The sequence below is a fragment of the Bos taurus genome, chromosome 7 (genome assembly GCF_002263795.3).
Source record: "Bos taurus isolate L1 Dominette 01449 registration number 42190680 breed Hereford chromosome 7, ARS-UCD2.0, whole genome shotgun sequence".
NCBI classification, from domain to species: domain Eukaryota; kingdom Metazoa; phylum Chordata; class Mammalia; order Artiodactyla; family Bovidae; genus Bos; species Bos taurus.
Genome location: NC_037334.1, coordinates 27,281,613 through 27,304,003, shown reverse-complemented (window position 1 = coordinate 27,304,003; position 22,391 = coordinate 27,281,613). Strand labels below are relative to the sequence as shown.

General features: G+C 42.4%; 1 protein-coding gene across 1 annotated transcript in view; it reads right to left on the bottom strand.

Moving 5' to 3' along the window:
* ALDH7A1 (aldehyde dehydrogenase 7 family member A1) overlaps window positions 1–21,674 on the bottom strand; it is a 37,516-nt gene extending 15,842 nt beyond the window's left edge. Inside the window, 9 exon segments of the mRNA NM_001045969.2 lie at window positions 1,729–1,826; window positions 3,662–3,739; window positions 6,728–6,772; window positions 9,127–9,259; window positions 12,335–12,458; window positions 12,813–12,893; window positions 18,823–18,888; window positions 19,571–19,624; window positions 21,468–21,674. Of these exon segments, the coding sequence (NP_001039434.2) occupies window positions 1,729–1,826; window positions 3,662–3,739; window positions 6,728–6,772; window positions 9,127–9,259; window positions 12,335–12,458; window positions 12,813–12,893; window positions 18,823–18,888; window positions 19,571–19,624; window positions 21,468–21,659 (871 nt within the window). The 5' untranslated portion in view covers window positions 21,660–21,674.
* Between the last annotated feature and the right edge of the window lie 717 nt (window positions 21,675–22,391).

Genomic DNA, 22,391 nt, shown 5'->3' with positions numbered 1-22,391 from the left:
CACCTACTGTATGAGTCTACTTATAAGAGGAGGCTCTTAGAATAGTCAAGTCTGAGACAGAAAACAGAATGCTTGTTCCCAAGGGCTAGGGGATGGAAGAAATAGGGAACTGGTTTTTAATGGGTAGAGAGTTGGGAAGACAAAAAAAGTTCTGGAAATGGATGATGGTGACAGTTTCACAACAATGTAAGTGCAAATGTCCTGAATGCAACTGAATTGTACAGTTATATATATAAACCAAATGTTAAGTTTTGTATATATATATATATATATACACACACATATATATTACCACAATAAAAGAGTTTAAAAATTATGTGCTCATTGTAGAAAATTATTTGGGGAAAAAAAAAAAAGGCGAAAAAGAATCAAATAAGCCAAAGGCATGGCACAAGTTACCATGAAATCTCTCCTCATACTTTGATACAGTGCCTTCCAATCTCTCTCCTATACATCTATATTCAGTTGAGATCATAATAATCAATTTTGCTTTATTTCCTTAATAAAAGCCTATCAGTTCAGTTTTTCTCTAAATTATTAAGAGCTGTATTTTTTAAACATCACAATATAGCATTCCATCACCATGATACAAGCCACCTTTTGTTTAACAACTTCTCTAGTGTTGCATATATTTGATGTTGATTACCTACCTCTCGATTATCTACTTAGGTCAGGGGCAAAGGGTATGACTATTACAGCTCCTGATACACGCTGCCAACTTACATTCCAGGAAGGTATACAGGAGGTTATGTACACCATTCTCATTTTACACTCCTGAGCACTGAGATTTGAGACCTGTTTGCCTCAACTTAGAGCTGTGTTTACTACTGACCTTTTAAATATATATTTATTTTTTCTTAACTGCACTTCAAAATCAGCTTCCATGTAAGTAACTTTTATTTACTTGTGGTATTAGCAGCATATGTAACAACCGGAGAATATGTTCTCACCTCCACTACTCTGAAACAGTTAAGCATCAAATGGATTTTTATTTTTAAAGGATTTTTTAAAATTAATTTATTTTTGGCTCTCTTGGGTCTTTCTTGCTGCGTGGGCTTTTCTCTAGTTAGATTGAGGGGGCTGCTCTCTAGTGTGGGCTTCTCATTGAGGTGGCTTCTTTGTTGCAGAGCACGGGGCTCTTGGGCCTGTAGGCTTCAGTCGTTGTGGCTTCTGGGCTCAAGAGCACCAGCTCAGTAGTTGCGCACAGCTTAGCTGCTTCAAGGCATGTAGGATCTTCCTGGATCAGGGATCAAACCCATGTCACCTGCAGTGGCACGTAGATTCTTTACCACTGAGCCACCAGGGAAGCCTAAGCATCAAGCAGATATTACATTACATAGGGATGGGGCTGTTATTACCAAAGCCACTGAGAGCTACATCATAAATGAGAGAAGAACAGACGCAAGTCTTCTATACCACATTCACTCTAGGTCCTGTACTCTGAATAGTCCTGTTTAAATCACGAGTTTTCTTTTTTTACTTGCTAAACTGGTCTGATACAGATTAATAAATACATTTGATATGATTCTACTACAGTCAGTTAGGGAGGGAATGACATCCTTTTCCAAATTATCGTATTATATCTGCTGTTAATATTAACCCACTATTAACTATATCTTTTCTTTTACTTGGACAGTCAGTCAAATAATCCATGGAAAAAACCCAATCTTTAGATTGCACATCCATAGTTGAGGGTATTAAAATGCTCATTATAAAGCCAACACTTACCAAACCTCTCCTGTACCATAAGGGCCACCTGTTTTCCCACTTGAGTGCTCCCGGTGAAGGACAACAGGTCCACTCGCTCATCCTTGGCCATTGCTGTGCTGCAGGGGAACAGACACGGTCACCCAAGGAGAGAAACCCAGCAATGCTGGCATCTGACAGTGCCTAACCCATTCTGGGAGCTCTCCATAAACAGAAATCGCCTCAAGGATGTTGTTAAGGAAGATATTCCTTCTTGTACTGATGGGTGACTGGACATTTCAACTGGAGCATTTCCTCGATGAGCATCTCAGTTATTTTGAAGTCTCTTAAACTGATTCTTTCAAGAATTAAAAGTTTAGGGACTTCCCTGGTGGTCCAGTGGTTAAGGCTCCATGCTCCCAATGCAGGGTGCACGGGTTCAATCCCTGGTCAGGGAACCGAGATCCCAGATGCTGCATGGCTTGACTAAAAACAAATAAACTCTTCAAAATAAAATAATTAAAAAATATTTTTGAAAAAGAATTAAAAGTGCAAAAACTGTAGGGAAATATCCTAATCATCCCTCTTGGAAGCTGACTTAGAAAGTCTGTGCTAGGATTTCCAGTTTCTAAGGAAGGTAGACCAGACACTGTCAATCTGAACCTCCTTGCTTATAGCTCAGTGCTTCAAAGGGTGTGGTGTGTGCCAAGCAAGACAGACACAGATTCAGACCAATGCAGGGCTGGAAATGCTTGATGACACTGTACATGTGGGCTTTCCCAGGTCAGTCCAGCACACATGGGCACTGACACTGGAGGGGGTTGCTGCTTAAAGCCCTCTTGTACACACTACTGTTATCACCTGAGCAATACCAAGGCCAACTTGAAGGACTGCACATCTCAAGTATAAGAACAGAGTGGGTCAAAGGATAGACATGTTTTAAATGTCATGTTTTAAATGACATTTAGATAATACTTCACTATATGCACTCTTTATATAGGAGTTGTATTTTCTAAATAAAATTTCTAAAATGTTTTCACTTATCTAAAAAAAAAACAGTCTTTACTACTCCTTTTTTAGACTGCCCATTAAGTACAATAGATGGAGACAAGAGTAAGTCTTTCACCATACCAGTAAGGGTCCTAAGACCTGACTCCTAGGAAACATCACCTAATAAAAAGGCCAGTAGAACCAGCTTTTACCATGGTTCAGAGAAAGTATAGTCCATTCCAGCTAAAAAAGGAGGTTGTGACATTCTGCCAAGTGAAAGAAGCCAAATGCAAAGGCAACATGTTGTATGATTGCATTTATAAGAAATATCCCAGACAGGCAAATACAGAGACAGGAAGTAGAAGAGGGGCTGCCAGGGGAAGAGGGAGGGGAAGTGACTGCTCTGTGTCTCAGGCTCTTTTGAGGGGGGGTAACAAAAATGTTCTGGAATAAGGTAATGAGGATGGCTGTACAACACTGTGTCTATTCTAAAAACCACTGAACTGCACATTTTTAAAGAGAAAACTTTATGGTACGTGAACTACATGGACTTTTGAAAATCAATAAATCAGAAGTTGCCTCTCCAGGGTTCCCTTCTCTGGTCATGGAGGAACCCAGAGAACAGGCTACGTGTCCTCGGTGGGGAGTGAGACAGCAGAGCACAGCTCCACAGCTCTGCTTTGTAAGTGAGCACATTGATATATCAAACTCCAGGAAACCACAGGCTGCACGCTGGCACAGTAATGTGTAACACGAACACCTTACAAGAGTAGCTCTGGGCAATGAAAAAGACAATTCTCACTCACCCTCCAACAACATCTACATATTAATGAAGTAAAGCCCAGTGAGATCTGTAATAGTAAAGATTTCAAAACACCACTCTCACCTCCTCCACTATACTGGGTTTTGAAATTCTAGTAAAGATGATTCTAGGTGATCATCCCAGGTCCTTCAGCAGAAAGACACTCTGGGCCTGCTGACTCACCCGATATCTGCTCCACCACAAGTCAAGGAACAAATTGCACCAGGCAGCTTGTTGTCCTCCAGAACTTTGGCTATTATTCTAGAAAAGAAAAGGCGATTCTAAGGAAGGGGCTGATTTAATTTCTTACCATATTTTGAAAAATAATAAATTCCAACCATTTGGCTTTCCTTTTTCAACTTTCTCTCCCATCCCTCAAATATCTAGGCCTCACATACTAGAGGAGGTTTTCAAACACTTAAATGCAGAACTTTTTTTTTTCCCCTAAAAAAAACTTCATAAGAAGACAGGCAAAATATATAAAAGACCTAAAGCATTGGTTAAGAAGTCCAAGTGATCACTGTTCTCAAATACCTTCTGCCCAACTATGAAGACATCCAGTTCAAAGTGGTAAACTGATTACAGGGCTTTTGGGGGCAGGTGGGGGAGCCCTTTCTCACCACAAATCCATTAAAATAATGTTAAAGAAATAAAAAGGGATATATGGAATAAAACCCAGAAAGATGAAGACAATGAAGGATAGTTTCCATTAGCCATGAGAGGTTTTGCTGCATCTCTTCCAACCAGAGTCAGCTAGAGAGAGGGTAAAGGATGAGATGGGAAAAAGGTTCCCCAAACCAAGAGGGGATGTGGAGGAAACAGAAGAGGGCTCAGGACCTGCCTGCAGAACCCCAGAGAAGTTCAGGACTAGTGTCTACTGGCCTCCCACCAACCTCTCAGTCAGGAAACAGTGCCCCACCCACGAGACTAAAGTAAGGTGGACAAGCACAGTCCTTTCTTAAGTCTATGCTTACAACTGAGGCTGTTAGAGTCAAAATGAGAAACACAGTTCAGTGCAATTTAACTCTGATTTTAAGTTGTAAAATATGGCTCCAATAATTACGATTTCTCTGAAACAGGGTTCTTTCGTTGATTTTAAGCTTCCTGAGGGGGAGGTGCCTCAGTGGAGCAAAAATTCCTTTGATCCATCACCCCAAGCTATTGGCTACTTTCTACCTGATATTTCATAAAGATCTAAATCCTATACCCACTTCCATAAAAAAGATACCATTATCATACCCAAGTAAATTCTCCAATTGGCCCCCCAAATGTCCTTTACAGCTGTTTTCTTTCCTCCACCCATCAAGGATCACACACTGTAGCTGTCATGTCTGAGACTAAGGATCAGGTTGTATGATTCTCTCCAGGGACTCAGGGTGTATCTGCTGTCTGCACAAGCAGCTGACTGCGCCTGAAGGGCAGGCATTTTGCTTTGCACCTGCGGGTAAAAGTTAATCAAACCCTCTTTCCCTAATTCATGAGAATCTGACCTTGGGTTAACTCTCAGTTTTGTTCCTCAGCTTACCTGATAAACGCCAATGTCAACAATGCTATCTAGACAACACGGCTCACGGTAAAGGCAACCCCTGACTTATCACCCCCATCTAAACTGGAATAATGACCCGAGAACTATGACTGGAACCTCATGCTTTTGCTCTTCTCTGACCGCAGTGGCTTCTGTAACTACATGTCCCTCGTGAGTGGCTGAAAGCCACGCATACAAGAATTGTTACAAGACTTTTTGGTTTCTGTGGGGCATTGAGCTTCTAGGCCAAGGTAACCCCTGTCCAGTGTAGATCTCAGCTCCTTTTCCCGAAATAAACTGCTCCAAAAACAACGAATGAATAGAAATACCTGTACCTGATGCTATCCTCCCAGAAAACTATGTTCTTGTCTATATCCTTCTGAACAGACAGGTACAATACGTAGTCATCTTATGAGTCTGAACAGCAGCTGAATTTAAAAACTTCCAGTGAAAAAAAATAAACTCCCAGTGGATGGTATGATACCTGTGGTTAACTCCAGCACAATATATCATCATTTAACTTACTGTCTTCTATCACAAAAATCAGATGATATTCTCAATCATCTAAAAAAAAAAAAATCGGCCATGTTCCTATGTGAACACCTCAAACCTTTCAAAGGTTTAGCCAAATAAATATTTAAAAGCACAAAGAATAACTTTATGTTTTAGAATACCAAAGCAAAAAAAAAAAAAAAAAGAATACCAAAGCAATAACTGAAAACATTAAAATAATAATTTAATCTGCTATTTTATAACAACTGGCAAGTCAGTTCACCATATTCATATTAACTGTTTGCTTTTTTTTTTAAAGATTATTTTTAAAAACTGCCTAGGGGAATCTCATCATTTTTATGTGTTTTGTATATGGGTTCTTTTTCATATTTAATTTGAACCCTTACCTTGCAAGATATTGTTTCCTCAATATCACACATTCCTTTTAATACTGACACACACCACTCTCTTAGCCGACTTTTTGCTTCCTAAGCCAGTGTTCCTAAATGATCTTCTAACATTAAGGACCCTCTTATGAATAGACTCCATCACAAGCTCTCTGCCAATAATTCTTAAATCAGAGAATGCAGGCCATGCAAACAAGGCATCGTCAAGGGCCCATCATCACCCATACAGGCAGCCATTTTCCTCTATACGTTCTCTAATTCTGGAATGATAAATTAGTAACATGGATTTTATGACTTAACTAGTGTTATCATGTTTCCAAAGAGAAATAAATAAAACAGTAATTTTTAACCAAAAGATGAAATACATTTTAGACAGTGTCAGAAGAATCAGTTGAACAGTATAACCCTTTCTTTGTTTTGCTAAGGTCTATTAAACAAGAGCAATAAAAGTATTGGCCTGAGTAGAAATTAAGACCATTAACATGCTGCATAGTTACAGCATATAGCCCCTAAATTGCAAGACTATTTCCTCTCCACTGGATTTGTTTTTATTTTGCAAGTGACCAAAAAAAAAAAATGTTTTAAGAGTTCAACATTTATATCAGTATCTGGCATGTTTCCCACGACTTAAATGACATGGCCCTGAAAAAGATCTGTAAACTACACAATGATATAAAAATGTTATCACAATCAAAGAACAGAGTTTATCCAGATTCTATGCTAAAATAAATATGACACTTTCATGTCAGATTAAAAATTCAGTGCTATCAATCACCCTTTTACGATTCTCCCTGACCCAGGAAAAAGAAAGCCACACATACTTACTTTGTGACAGCTACACTGATGAGGGAAGTTGTAGGAGCTCCTTTCCTTGTAAGAGTAAAAAATAAAAACAAAAAATCAGCTTAATTTGGTGACAATCATAAATACCTTTTATTTTTAAGCAGAAGCAACAGTCTTTGTGAGAAAAAATTCTAAGTAAATAACACAGCCTAATAATTGAAAGAGAAATCAGTCCTTCGGTTTGGTGCCTCTGGGGTCCAAGGGACTATAACACTTTCATAAGTACAAAAATGGCCCTGAGCAGTTATGAACCTGCTTGCTGCACTGATCGCAGGAACTTTACATTAACCTCTGCCTATTGTGCCAACTCGGAGAAGGCAGTGGCACCCCACTCCAGTACTCTTGCCTGGAAAATCCCATGGACGGAGGATCCTGGTAGGCTGCAATCCATGGGGTCGCTAAGAGTTGGACATGACTGAGCGACTTCACTTTCACTTTTTACTTTCATGCATTGGAGAAGGAAATGGCAACCCACTCCAGTGTTCTTGCCTGGAGAATCCCGGGGACGGGGGAGCCTGGTGGGCTGCCGTCTATGGGGTCGCACAGAGTCGGACACGACTGAAGCGACTTAGCAGCAGCAGCATTGTGCAAACTGAGTAAAACAGAGATCAATCAACATGAGCTTTCACTGGAAGACTCAGGGGGCTTCGGAAAACCATACTGCTAGCCTTTGGTAACATGATGCCAAATCACTAACCCTTCCAACTATGCCCTGCTTATATAGTCTTTGAGTACCTTCAACTGAGTACAACACAACACTAAGATCATCAGTACGTACTAGCGGGGCAGACACAAAATGGGCAAAAACAATTCTCCTGGTTCTCCTGATGTAAGTTGCTCCATTGAACATGAAAGCTAAAAGCAAGCAACTGTTTTGTCATCTATAAACACTAACGTTTCCCCAGCTAACTTTTACTATTGCATATTTTATAGCAATGTAACATTTAACGCAGCAACGAGAATACGGGCCAAGTGCCTCAAAATCACTTGGGAATTCACTATTAAATTTTTATTGAATTAAAAAAAAAAAAGAATCATGTTTCTAAAAGAAGGTTGTGACTTATCACGAGTTCTCTTTTCCCTCCTAATTGTTTATTCAGTTTTCTGCTTGTGAAATGTAGCATAATGAAGACTGTATCTGGTGTTCAGTTCAGTTAGTCGGCCACTCAGTCGTATCCAACTCTGCCACCCCATCGACTGCAGCAAGCCAGGGTTCCCTGTCCATCACCAACTGCTGGAGCTTCTCAGAGATTTGGCTCCCAGTTTCTTGCACACCCAGTATCAACAACCTCGGAACTGTCTGAATGACAGAAGGGCCTTTGTTATGCTACTGAAGTAACTAGAGCCCCTCCCCACAAGATAGCTTCAGGATGGGAGGTGGTGATGAGAAAGATCAATCATGGGGAGGGAAGGAGGAAGACTTGAGTTTAGTCACATGTACAGTGATTTACTCAATCATGCCAATGTCATAAAAACCCCGTAAAAATTCTGGACGCCAAAGCTCAGTGATGCCTTCTGGTTGTGAAAGTGATATGTCCTGACCTCACAGAGAGAGGGCAGGGATGCTCTGTGTTTGAAACCCTTCTAAACCAGGCCCTAAATAGACCCTTTACAACAAAAGTGCAACCATTAAATACTGCGCTTTCTTGAGTTCTGTGGGCCATTCTAATGAATTACTGAAACCAACGTATGTGCTGTGCTTAAAGTCACTCAGTCATGTCCGACTCTTTGTGACCCCATGGACTGTGGCCTGCCAGGTCCCTCTGTCCATGGGGATTCTCCAGGCAAGAATACTGGAGTGGGATGCCATGCTCTCCTCCAGGGGATCCTCCCACCCAGGGATCAAACCCAGGTCTCCCACATTGGAGGCAGATTCTTCATCATCTGAGCCACCAGGGAAGCTCTACTGAAACCAGTGGTAACCTCCAAATCTGTAGACAGCCAGTGAGAACTGCAGATGTGCTGAGGACGGGGAACATTTGCAGCTAGCATCTTAAGAAGGAGGAGTCTCATGGAAGATTGAGCCCTTAAACAGGTGGAGTCTGACACTGAGCCCAAGCAATTAATGTCAAAATGGAATTACAGTATACTTGCTTGGGGTAGAAATAACTAGAAGGAAGAGGGTATAAGGCTGTGTCAAAAAGTTAAGTCAAAAAATATAAATTTTACCAATGGTAAAACATGTAAAGAACTAAAACCCAGCATTTCATAACTAGCAGGTGTCACTTGCTATGTTAACAGAAAGACTAGTAGAAAACATTTCAACTAGCAGAAAACATTTTGATATGCAAAGTACTACATTTGCAATACTTTCAGTAGTACCTGAAAACGGAGACTTTTACCATCTAACTAGTGCATAAAAAAAAATGAACCGTTCTTACCAAAGACAAGCATTCCCACAGATCATGGCAATGGCGTTGTTCCAGCCATACACGGCCACAGGGAAGTTGAAAGCAGTGATGATTCCAACCAGGCCTACAGGATTCCACTGTTCAATGAGAGCATGGCCAGGTCCTAAGGACGAAGAAGGCATGCAACATGCTTAAACACATTAATTTAACGCCTGCCGAGGTCACAAGAACAAAGTCTGCAATTTTTCAGTTTCAGAACAAAGATGCACCAGATCACGTGGGGACTACAGATGCTTTGAGCAGATGACCTTACACAGCTGGGGAACACTGGTACACTCACCAGCATACAACAAATGCTGTTATTACCAGACTATCTTATAAACCATAAGGATATCCATTAAGCCTCTACTCCTCAAAGGAACTCTGTGGATCAGGGCAGTGCCAGTCCCATCTGGGAGACAAGGAAACTTCAGAGGGTAAACGAGACATGTCCTCGGTGATGTGATCGCCAAGGGCAGGGCACGACCACAACACAGAGTCACGACTCTCAGGGCCATGTTCCTGACGGTGCCGGATGAAGCCCTCAGCTCACCTCTCTAAATTCAGGACAAGGTGACTCATGTACAGCGGGAAAAGTTTTACTAACTACATAAACGTTGAATGAATTAACTGTGCACATCTTTACATACATATAGGAAAACTGAAAATATAAATTAAAACAGTTGTATCTTATAGACCAACTTAAGTCACCATAATCCCACAAGTTGCTGTTGTTCAGTCACTCAGTTGTGCCTGACTCTTTGCAACCCTGGGGACTGCAGCAGCCCAGGCTTCCCTGTCCTTCACCATCTCCCAGGTTTGCTCAAACTCACGTCCATTGAGTTGGTGATGCCAATCAACCATCTCACCCCACAAGAGCCTTATTTAATCAAAGGCAGCTTGAAGCAGTGAAGAACCAGAGCAAGGAGTGCGAAGGTTCATGAATCCCAGCCATCTACCTTTCTGGCCATGCTCAGCCTGTCAGCAAGAACAGGGAACCCAGCACTTGTTCCACCTCACTCCCAGGCCCTCCCTTAGTCCGGGAACCCTATTCTCCCTGGAGGTGATGTGCTGGTACAGTCTCTTCCTCACACAGCCTGTCTCCTCCTCTCTGCCCCTCCCCTCCGTATCCTTCTCTCCAGGGAGACAGAATAGCTCTGATGACACCCTCCCGCCACACTCCGGCAACCCCATCACTACTGGAGCTGCCCTCAGGATAAAGTCCTAAACTCCAGGAAAAGTTCCTTCCCAAGGTTCCTCCTCCACCCATCTCTCCCTTCACACTGCGCCCTCCGGCAGGGCTGAAGTAACACAGTTCCCCTAATAAACCAAGTTCTCCCATCTTAAGCTTTCACACAGGCTTCTTCCCCGTTTAAAACCACCCCTGGGAAGACCCTGGCAGTCCAGTGGTTAAGATTTCATGCTTCCACCACAGGGCACAGGTATGATCCCTGGTTGAGGAACTAAGATCCTGCATGCCGTGTGGCAAATAAGTAAAAATAAGCAAAATTAAAATGCAAGGAATCTACAGCTTTATACATTTCTTGAGGGAAAGAACTACACTTTTTCAACCAAGTATTACCTATTAGATCACTTGGCAGACACTCAACAAACATTAACTGAATTAATGAAGTCAAAGTTACCCACTAGCTTCTGCATAAATGAATAATCTATTTTTTTAATGTGTAAGCAATTGAAAAGGATTTTAATTGGTGAGTCAGACATTAGAGCAGGTAAAAATCAAAGTTACTTGCTTGCACATATATACCTCCCCAAATTGGCAGTTTACCTTAACTCTGAAAAACCTCTGCAAAGTGTTCAATATAAAACTAACCTTGGCTAATGGGACTCACTGTTACATAGCAAATTATGGACAATAACTATACATTTGAAGAGAACTCCCTCTTTCTACCAGCAAGGAATTTGCCCAATATTCCAAGAGGAAACAGGAAAACGTGATTTTTTAATGTCTTTTCCTGATTATAAATGTAACCTAATTCCCAGTGTGGAAACTTTGGAAAATATAGAAGACAGACAGTACCAACCATTAATAATTCTGCCTTGCCAGATAACCAGCATTACTACTTCAGGAGATTTCCATCTCTGTGCTTTCAATACAGTCACATGAATTCACCTGGTTTGTTCCACTGACGTGGCAAACACACAAACTGTGTAAGCCCTTGTCTCCATCACTGAGTACAAGGCCGCAGCACAGTTTAACTGCCAAAGACTGAAAACACCCTAAACATCTATTACTTGGGAACCGGTCATCCTTGCAACAAAACAGCCATTAAAAAAAAAAAAAAAGATGAAGGAAGCACCTTATTGGAACAATATGAAACAATTTCTAAGATACAATAAGTAGGAAAGGAACACATGGTTTGCTACATATTCCGTCTGCACCTGAAAAAGCTCCAGAAAGATACACTCAAGAAACCAGAAACATTTGCTACGTTCATGGGAATACTATGGAGTATCCCACTGGGAGGAGGAAAATATTTCTTCCTTCACCTTTTTAGTCCTCTTTAATTCTGTGAAACGAAAAATACTATCTTTTCCAAAAAAAATCAAAATAATCTAAAAATAAGTTAGGTATATATAAAAAAAGAAGACAAAAGAAGTAAAAATAAGTACAACTTTCCTATAAAGTTTGCAGTTGGGGAAGGCAATCTTTATGATCTCTTGACAATATCTGCTAATAGACTGCCAAAATTATTTGCTCAGGCTTTGTCATGATTGGACATTTAGGCCATTCCCATTGTTTCCTGTTAATGGGACAATGCACACCCTAACACTTGAACCTCGGTTGCATTTCAGATTATTTACTTAAATCAAGATTCTGCAAACTTTCATTAAATATTTAAGGGATTTAAGGGAAACTTGCATTAAATATTTTTGGGATAGATATTTTTCCAAACTGTTTTCCAGATAAGATTGGTGATTCACTTCACAAAGTCTCCATAAAAAAGTGTCAGTCTCACCCATGAATTTGCCAACACTGAGCTTTATCTTTAAAAATTTAAAAAGTTTTAAGCATCTTGACCTGATTATTTTCACCTGTTTTAATTTGACTTTCTTAGTAAAGAGATTAAAGACATTTTCATATACAAGTATTTTGTGGAAACTGCTCACAACCAGAGAATCTTGGGGAGTTCTGTTTTGGAGTGCAATACTTCGCAGAACTGACTTCGCTGCTTACTTTCAGAAGGCAGGATGGGTCCCCCAATCATCCGAGATAAGCCAACAGCATAATCACAAACATCCACGTACTCCTGAACTTCTCCCACACCTTCCACCAAGATCTTCCCCATCTCCAAAGACACCTAAAAATACAAAAGACCAAGCAGCATTTTTCCAACAGAATTCCTGCTTTAAACATTAAATTTGAGGTGGGGAAAGCAACACATTTTGTTTCTACTTTGTGAGGGTTATAAACCAGTCTGTTCTTATTTTTCTGAAGAATTTTAAAGCCCAAGAATTGTCTTCACATTTTCCTGTCCATCTTGTTAATCCTTCCTCTAAAGAAAAGATTTTTGAAATATATGTTACAAATTTATATACATATTTTTGAAGTACATAAATTATGACCTTAAAAAGATCACATCTTATACACACAAGTAAAAAATAGCCTTATTCTTCACTCAAAGTACTATATATTTACTACAAAAATACTTTACCAAGCTTCCTAGTACTTGGATCTTCTCCCGCAAGGCATCTCCAATCTGTCTCACTACTTCTCCTCGCTTTGGAGCAGGAATCTACGGAAGGAATGGCATTTAAGTGTCTGCTGAAAAGTGTAAGCTCATGTCTATTATCACAGTACTAATGTGCTGTAAAAGAACAAAGCACAACCACATCAAAAACATGTTTTGATCTCATCAGTGTCTGACGTGACAGGACTTAAAACCCATTCCAGAGACGGAGAAAATATACAGATAACACATTCTTGGTGAGCAAGGAATGTGCCAAGTACAGAGAGAAATTCAGATTGAACACAACTTTTTGGGATGACTCTGCATGCTTAGTTGTTTGTTCCTTCAGCTGTGTCCAACTCTCTGCGACCCTATGGGCCGTGGCCTGCCAGTCTCCTCTGTTCATAGGATTCTCCAGGCAAGAATACTGGAGTGGTGGGATGACTCTGCTGCTGCTGCTGCGTTGCTTCAGTCGTGTCCGACTCTGAGACCCCAGAGACAGCAGCCCACCAGGTTCCCCCATCCCTGGGATTCTCCAGGCAAGAATACTGGAGCGGGTTGCCATTTCCTTCTCCTCTAAATACCTTACATAACCTGTAACCCTATATGATTCCCAGTGATGTTTTCATATGGGTCAAACTGATTGCAAACCCAAACCCTAAATTCAGCTTACTTAGGCTGGTGTCCAAAATCCATTCAAATCATAACACTCACTCACAAAATACTTTCTGAGCACTTACTGTGTGACATTAGCAATACTAGGCACTGGAGCTAAAATAATTGAGGCACTCATGGAGCTCAGGGCTCTTCTTCACTCTCTCTCTTCCCCAAAGGTACACCAAATATCCTTGTATAGTTTTTCTAATCTAAGGGTAGCCTGGCTTTCTATTAACATTTAAAATGCATCCTGCGCCCCCACTACTTTGAACAGGCAGTTCTACTTCTGGAAATTGAACATAAGTGTGCAAAAGTATAGGTTACAACAGCATTTACTGCGGTGCTGTTTCCAATAGAGAAACAGAAACCGTCCCAATGCCCATCAGCACATGATTGGTTAATTATGGAATAGCCATAAAATGGAGGGCTTCCCTGGTAGCACAGATGGTTAAGAATCAGTCTGCAATGCAGGAGACTGGGGTTCGATCCCTGGGTTGTGAAGATCCCCTGGAGGAGAGCATGGGAACCCACTCCAGTATTCTTGCCTGGAGAATCCCCATGGACAGAGGAGCCTGGTGGGCTACAGTCCACGGGTTCACAAAGAGTTGGACAGGACTGAGTGACTAAGCACAGAATAGCACATAAAATGTCTGGACACTTTCTAAAAAGAATAAAGAAGATTTATTATAAGGAAAAACTTCTAAGAGCCATAACAAGACAACAACAAAAAAAGCAAGATAATGCATATGGTAAGTAAACTTTTGCTTAGATTTGATGGAATATACAACAAGAGGTTAACAGTTGCAATTTCCAGGAAATGGAATCATAACATTTTGATTCTCTGCATTTTGTATGTCTGCAACATTTGCTATTTTTATGATACATGCACACTTTTGGAAACAGTAAACAAAAATTGTAACATTAAATGCAACAGCAAAGATCCTCTGTATTTTCTAAGGCATTGAAATGAGTTGAACCAAATTTAGCCCACACATTTATAGCCTTAGCAAATTGGTTAATTTCAACTCAGAATGGCTAATTCAGTACACATGACTGTTCTGAGCTTATTTATTCTATCAGTCTTTGAACCACCACTTACTGCATACATTTTATGTGCCAGATAGTACGCTATTCCCCAGGATTCAAGGGAAACAAGGCAGCTAGAATCAACTCCAATGGGGATGGCAGACACAAAACAGGAGATTATAATCTCACGTGGTAAGCGCCATGATGAAGCTAGACTACGCAAGTGGACCACCTTTGACTATTAACCCATCGTTACTTGGGGGCAAGGAGGTGGGAAGGAAGGGGGCTTTTTAGAGAGTTGAGGTCTTAAAGCATGACTGGTGTTTGCCATCTAAAGAGGTAGATAAAGTAGAGGGAAATTATGGGGGACAGAGAAGACAACATATGCAAAGGCTAAAAGGCAAGAGAATATGATCATTTCAGGAAACTATAAAGACTTCAAAGAAGTAGGAGTGGAAAGTAGGGGCCACACTGCAAAGGACCAGGTAAAGGATCCAAAGAGCAGTGGGGAAATCACTAGAGGATTCTGTACAGTGGGGAGAAAAATCCAGTGCATTTTAATTTTTTAGCTGCATCACGCAGCAGGCAGGGACTTGGCTCCCCGATCAAGGACCAAATCCAGGCCCAGTGCAGTGGAAGCACAGTCTTAACCACTGGCCCACCAACAAAGTCCCTCACAGTGCCTTTTAAAACACCACTCTATATGTGGTATAGAAAATGTTACCAGAGGGAGGAAAGATTCAGGCAGGAAATTATGAAGCCAGACAAGAGATGGTGGCTGTCTGGACCACAAAAACAGCAACAGAGATAAACAAACTGTTAAGACCCGGCAACTGATCAAGTCTCAACCCTGGGTACACATTAGAACCCACCACCCAAGGTTTAAACTACATTCCCTCTCAGACCACTCAAACTTGAATTTTTTTCTTTCTTTCTTCCCGCTTCCAAAATGATGGGTAGGAGCAGCAAGAGACAAAAAGAATGTCAGGGTTAAGTATGAGGTGAGGGATGAGGGCGAGCAGGAACCCAGGAAGACAGTCCCATTGCCCGTGTGGGTTTGACCAGCCCAGCACAACAGCACATCAATAACCTTAGACCCTCCTGAGACAGCCACCGAGAGTCCTCGTCCCTGCACACTTCACTCTGAAGTCAGGTTTACAGCGAGCATCAGAGGCAGCCATGAACAGGGAACTAAGAGCACTGAGTTCGTTATCTGCTGAGCCCTTTGGGAAGTATGGCAAAGACAACTGTGTTAAAGGGCTACAGAGACATATGTATACCTATGGCTGAGTCATGTTAATATTTGGCAGAAAACAACAAAATTCTACAAAGCAATTATCTTTCAGTTAAAAATTAACTGGAAAAAAAAAAAGAGAGAGCTACAGGTATCTGGAATCCCGTTATGCAGCTGGAGAAGGCCCATTCAAGTTCCTGTCATCAAGAGAAGAGACTCTGGCTTTCCTCCTCACCAGGAATCCAGAAGGAAAGTGATGATACCCACAGGGGATGCAGACGGGCAGAAACAGGTGGCATTTGGACTAAATCAGCTCATGAAAGAAAGCAGAGCAAGAATTCCCAACCAGGTTCTTGGTGGTTAGTTTTAGTTAAGAGAAACATTTTTATAAACTGCCTTTTCATATTGTCATACTCTGTCTCCTTTTTCCTTTAAAAAAAAAATAAGTTCCCTTTGAAAAATTCCAGGCCAAATACAAATGAACTAAATGGAACTGTGGTGTGTCCTCACAGGCAAGGCACCCAGAAGGGTCAGGGCCAAGCAGAAGTAGCCCCATGCAAGTGAGGAGCCAAGAGGAAAAGTTTGTACACCAGGAGGGGGCCAAGCCTTGTTCTGTTCATGTTTGAGGAGTCCTGGAGGCACACTGAAGAAATGCTCCGCTTCTTCCCTCAACTCTGGACTCAGTTGCTTAACTCAAATTCCAACAAGTGGGATTCCCATCACCCAGAAAAGCCACTCGTTCCCACTCAGCAGCCCCACTCTACGGAGAGCAATAAAACTGAAGAGCAGAAAGAAAGAACATTAGGTGAGGAGGCTGGCACGACTGTGGAAGAGCAGACTCCAAATCAGAACTTGAATTCAAAAACAGCAATAGCAAAGTACAGCACAATATTCAAGACATCACAGTGCCAACTGCCACCCCCCTGGGCAAAGCCAAGACTGACCTAAAAGTCAGTTCAGGGAAAGAGAAGACCCTGAATTCACAAATCTTTTTTCAAACAAGACTGTATTTACTGTGGGTACATACACACATATATTGGAAGTTTCTAATCAAAAGTTCTGCTAGCATTCAAAACAGCACATGCAAAGAGTGAATCTTAATGCAACTTATGGACTTCAGTTACTAACTGATGTGTCTGTACTGGCTCACCAATTATAAGAGGTACCACACTAAGGCAGGGTGTTAATATAGGAAACTTAGGAGTTCAGAATAAGCCACCCCAGAATGGGCCAGTCTGACAAGTTCTTTGGCTTTACTTTGAGCTACAGATAATTAAGGCCCAGGAGACTCAGGAAAAGATTTCTAACTCCCCTTAACAGCCCAAAAGAAATTAGAAAGGGACCTGTACCAGGAGTTATCACCAGTGAAAACTTTTTTATATCTGACTTATCTGCATGAGAGGGAAAACATCTGCTTACCGAACACTTGCTCTGCTCACATTCCTAGCACCTGTCCTCCTCTTTGAAGCCCTGGGCTCCTACCCCTTTACTTAGCTCAGGATGGTGTATAAGCCTCAACTGCCTGGATGCCTTTGGGTCTCATATCTTTATGCCTCCCCCTCATAAAAAATTAAAATTTGTTTTTCTCCTGCTAATCTGTTGTATATTGGTTAAGTATTAGACCAGCCAAAGAACATAGAAGGGAAGAATAAAAAATTTTCCTCCCCTACAGTTTCACCCTAAAACTTTTCTAAAATATAGTCTATTAATTGAAAAAACAAAAGCAATACAGCTGTCCCTCAGTATCCATGAGAGATTGATTCAGGACCCCCACGGATTCCAAAACCTATGGATGCTCAAGCACCTTAAACAGAGTGGTGGAGAACAGTCAGCACTCCATACCTGCAGATGTGAGCCCCGCAGATGGGGAATGAGCTGATTTAAAAGAAGTCGACATGGCATCGGTCACTATTCTCTACACTGCTAGGGTGAACTTCACTTAGCACACTACTTTTGGAAGCAGAATTTTCTTTGTTCAAGGATTTTTTCAGTTCAGTTTTTGATTGTATATAATAAACCCTGAGCCTAACTTATAGCCAAAATTAGTTAAAGGAAACGTTCTTCCTGCTTTGCACAGAGGCAGTCTCTTGGCTAACAGTAACCCTGCAACCAATTCAGGGCTCTCCTGGAGAGTCTGCCCTTCCCCAAGTCCCCAGAGCAACCACTGATTCCGGAGAAAAAACAACAAAAAAACCCCCACTGAGGCTCAGCAGTTCCAAATTCAGCAGCACATGGTTCTAAAAATCAAACAGGTACTAAGGTTTAGCCCTGTGTGTAGGCATGCTAAATGACTAACTCATTTAACCCTTATGATAACCCAAGAGGCAAGCACACCTGGCCTCCTCTTTCTACGAAAGACAAAGCGCACTAAGGCGATGTAACTACCTGGCAGAGCTGGGTTAACCTTTCAGGATATTCCTATAGCTTCAGGCCAAGTATCTCAGGCGGAAGACCAAAAGGGATGTTCAGGGTAAACCAGAAGATCCAGACTAAGCCAGTTCTTTACTCTCCCCTCCTCCCGAGCCTGGCCCTCATCTATCGACAGCTCAGGGTGGTCCAGCCCAGCTCCAGTCAGGTCCTACACCTGCTCACAGAACTAGTTGAGACAGAGATGGGGGAGGCAGAATTAGCCTCAAAGCCTCATCAGACTGCCGAGGAACTGGAGCCTAGGCCCTATGAGAGCTGTGGCTGACACCACTCCCTCTGAACCAAGAATGCCAACCTACTGGTAACATCCCCTCCCTGCCCCTAAAAAAACTTGGAGGTGGGGGAGGAGCATATGGTTTATTTTTAGCATAGATATTCCTTTCTCTTTGCTTAATTTTTGGAGACTTGGCTGTTCATAGATCAGTTGGAGACCAAAGTGTTCATAGATTGTTTACGCTACAACAGTACAGAGTTCTTTTCCCTTTAAAATTATCCTGCTATTGAAGCCAAAATATGGAAAAGAGTACTAGTTTAGGACTACAGCTTAGAGATAGTCAAAGCCCCCAAGAAGCTCCAGTTTCAGCAAGGGGGCAATGGCTGCCTCCGGTCTGTCATGACAGTAGGTGTCTGTGTCCCGGACTCTGTACTTACATCTGCCCAGATGCTCCATGCTTCTCTTGCTTTCTCTACAGTTTCTTCATAGTCAGCCATGCTGGCCTAAATAAATATTTGAAGGGAGACAAAGGGAAAAGGAAAGGGCAGTGATGATCTTCTCCTAAGAACACAGACTTTTGGAAAAGAACTGTAAAATCCCCAGTGACCCTAAGATTTGTGGTTTAAAATGATTATCACGGGTTATACTTCCCAAAACTTGCTGGAATTTGCTAAGTTAGAATCTGTACTTTTTAAAACCTTGCCTTTCAAAACAAGGTCCAGGAGTCCCATCTGTGAGCAATACCTGAAGTATATTAGAAATTCAGAACCTGAGGCTACAGCGTAGATTCAAGAGGTCAGAACATTCATCTTAACCCAAGTCCCCTGGTGATCCAGAAACACAGACCTCAGTGGAACCCCTCTTGGGTAGTCCTCTCTAGGGGTCTCCTTTTCCAGGGCACATACACTCTCACAGAGTTACAGGGTCTCCCCGAGAATGTTTTTTTTTTCGAGCCAGGCAGTGTAGCATGCAGGATCTAAGATCCCCGACCAGGATCAAACACATGTTCCCAGCAACTGAAGCCCAATATCTTAACCACTGAACCTGCAGGAAAGTCCCTCACCCAGACATTCCTAAATGTTAAAAGGAAACATTCTTTGACTTTGTAAATCTGTGTTACTCAGAGATCACTGGCACAAACTCCCTAAGGGCACCTTGCATTTAAAGAAAAAAAAAAGCACTTACCTGTCTGACTCTTGCAATGGGCTCATTGTTAGCAGGACAGTAGGTGGTGATAACCTAAAACAAAAAGATGTTGTACATAAATAGAAAATGGGGGAGCAGACCAAATGGAGGAAGGTAAAAAGGCAGGTGGGCGGGGGCGGAACTAAGATACAATAACCAAACTCAGAACCTTTACATTGGTGGTGGTGGTGGTGGTTTAGTCGCCAAGTCCTGTCCGACTCTTGTGACCCCATGGACTGTAGCCCGCCAGGATGCTCTGTCCATAGGATTCTCCAGGTGAGAATACTGAAGTGGGTTGCCATTTCCTTCTCCATTAACTTGTTACAAACAGGAGACTAGAGTTTTCACTTTTGACCTGAACACTCAGAACAACCTTTTCGTCAAAACCCACCCTCGCTATCCAAATATTAGGCATCTAAACAAAAGCCTAAAAGTAACACGTTATTTTGCCTCTTCTTCCATTAACAGACCAAAGTTACAAGTTTTAGGGACTTCCCTATAGCTGAAATGGTAAAGAATCTGCCTGCAATGCAGGAGACGTGGGTCAGGAAGATCCCCTGGAGAAGGGAATGGCAATCGGCTCCAGAATTCTTACGTGGAGAATGTCATGGACAGAGCATCCTGGCGGGCTACAGTCCATGGGGTCGCAAGAGTCGGACAGGACTTGGCGACTAAACCACCACCACCACCACCAATGTAAGGTTCTGAGTTTGGTTATTGTATCTGTATCTGTACCCTGGCGAGCTACAGTCCGTAGGGTCGCAAAAGAGTCGGACACAACTGAGCAAACACACTCGCAGTTACAAGTCTAGCTTATTCCCTCTCTCCATAACTCTGCCCAGCCTCTGGTCAGAGGTGAAAGGCCAAGGCTAGACAACCATTCATGCATTGGAGAAGGAAACGGCAACCCACTCCAGTGTTCTTGCCTGGAGAATCCCAGGGACGGGGGAGCCTGGTGGGCTGCCGTCTCTGGGGTCGGACACAACTGAAGCGACTTAGCAGCAGCAGCAGACAACCATGGGAAAGGCGTGTGTCCACATGAACTGGAGGGATACATTAGGGAAAAAAACAACCCAGGTATAGTTTTAAAAAGGCTTTCAGGAAAGGTATTTTATCCATGAACCTAATGATTGGATACCACAGGAAAAACAGGATAAAACCATCAATGGGGGATTGGGAACAATTAAAACCACCTGCACTTCCTACACCCACAGATAACTAAAAGATGCCTTTCCTCTAACAAAGCGGTTCATTCAACAAACTGTTGGGATGTTATATAACGTTTTCTTACAAGTTTTCTTTCGTATGCAGCCCTCAAAAAAAAATCCAAGTAATAACAACCTTATCTTTCCATCCTAGTCTATAAAACATTTTATTGAACATTAACAGAGTCAAGCTGTTAGGGTCTGGAAATAGAGAAATGCTGAAAATCTGGCCCTCAAGGAAGCTCTGAGCCCAATGACTGAAAAACAGGATTTCGGCAACTTCGAGCTTGCATTCCAGAGGATTTCAAAAGATAATATAAAATTGTAGAACATTACCTGTGGCGCACGTCACATGTGAGGAGCCACAGTCAAGTAGAAAAGTCAGATGATTGCCACCGCCAAGTGTGTGGCATTTCGCACTACAGAGTGCAGAACTCTGCCGTGCGGTTTTAAGTACGCTTGGGAAGTTCAACCCCTTTCTGCTCCAAAATGAACTCGATTCTCGGTAACACGCAGGACCTAATATCTAGTAGCACTTTTAATGGTTCTACTTGAGAAAACGTTTACTATGGACTTCAAAACTTCCCACCCAGTATAAGCCGACAGCATCCGCGGGGATTAGGGCTGGGCAGTGCCTGTCCCGCCTCCCAGGGCGAAGAGAGGCCGCAGAGATTTGCCCAAGATATGCATACCTCTCCCCGGCCTCCCCAGCTTCCATTATATACGCCGTCGTTTTCCTCGCGGAGCCCCAGCTCCTTCAGCCAAGCATACTGGGGTTGATTGATGAGCAGAGTGGACATGAAGGCGGCAGGCCTGTTCCAAGATCCGGAGAACTTGCTCTTCCTTGCAACGCGCACGCAGAGCAGACCAGGAACGCGCCACATACTTAGTCAGGGATGCGAAGAGCGCCTGCGGCCCGAGGAACTGAAGTGGGGCCCCGCCCCCCACCCGGAGGAGCCCATTGGGTAGGCCCGGCCCCGCCCTCGAGCACGCCCCCCGCCGTCGCCCTGCCTAGCTGGATCTTGCGCGGGAGCCGGGAGCTGTAGCCTGGAGGTCAACCAGGGCCTGGAAAACAATGAGGGTGAAACCCGGAGGAAGTGAGCAGGCTACTGCCATCTAGTGAAAGACGGCGGGAACAGCGGCACCAGCTAGAACTTTTTCCAGCAAAATATTGGCTCTAAAATACAGTGAGTTAGAGCCAGGCCTCTCAGGCTGGAATGTGCATGTGATCTCTCCTAGCTATCGTGTTAAATGCACATTGTGATTCTGTAGGTCTGGACTGGGGTCTGAGAGTCGGTATTTTAACCAGTTCTGGTGGAAAGGAGAGGATTGTTTCCGCCCCTTTGTTACATTACAAATTAGAGTTTTCTAATTAATGAAAAATGGTAAATTGTGGTAGTTCCCTCCAAATATTCTGAGTGGGTATATTCTTGCTTTTCAAGAAACAAAGACAGTTTTGATCAATCTCCTTTTTTCTCCATTGCTTTCTCTTCCTGCAATATTCTTGCCATCCCCACCATCCCATCTGCCACCTTTAATTCCACAGTAACTAGGCCTATCCTATTTAAGGGAAATGGCAACATCTCAATCAGCATGATTTGGGCAGGAGTTTAAAA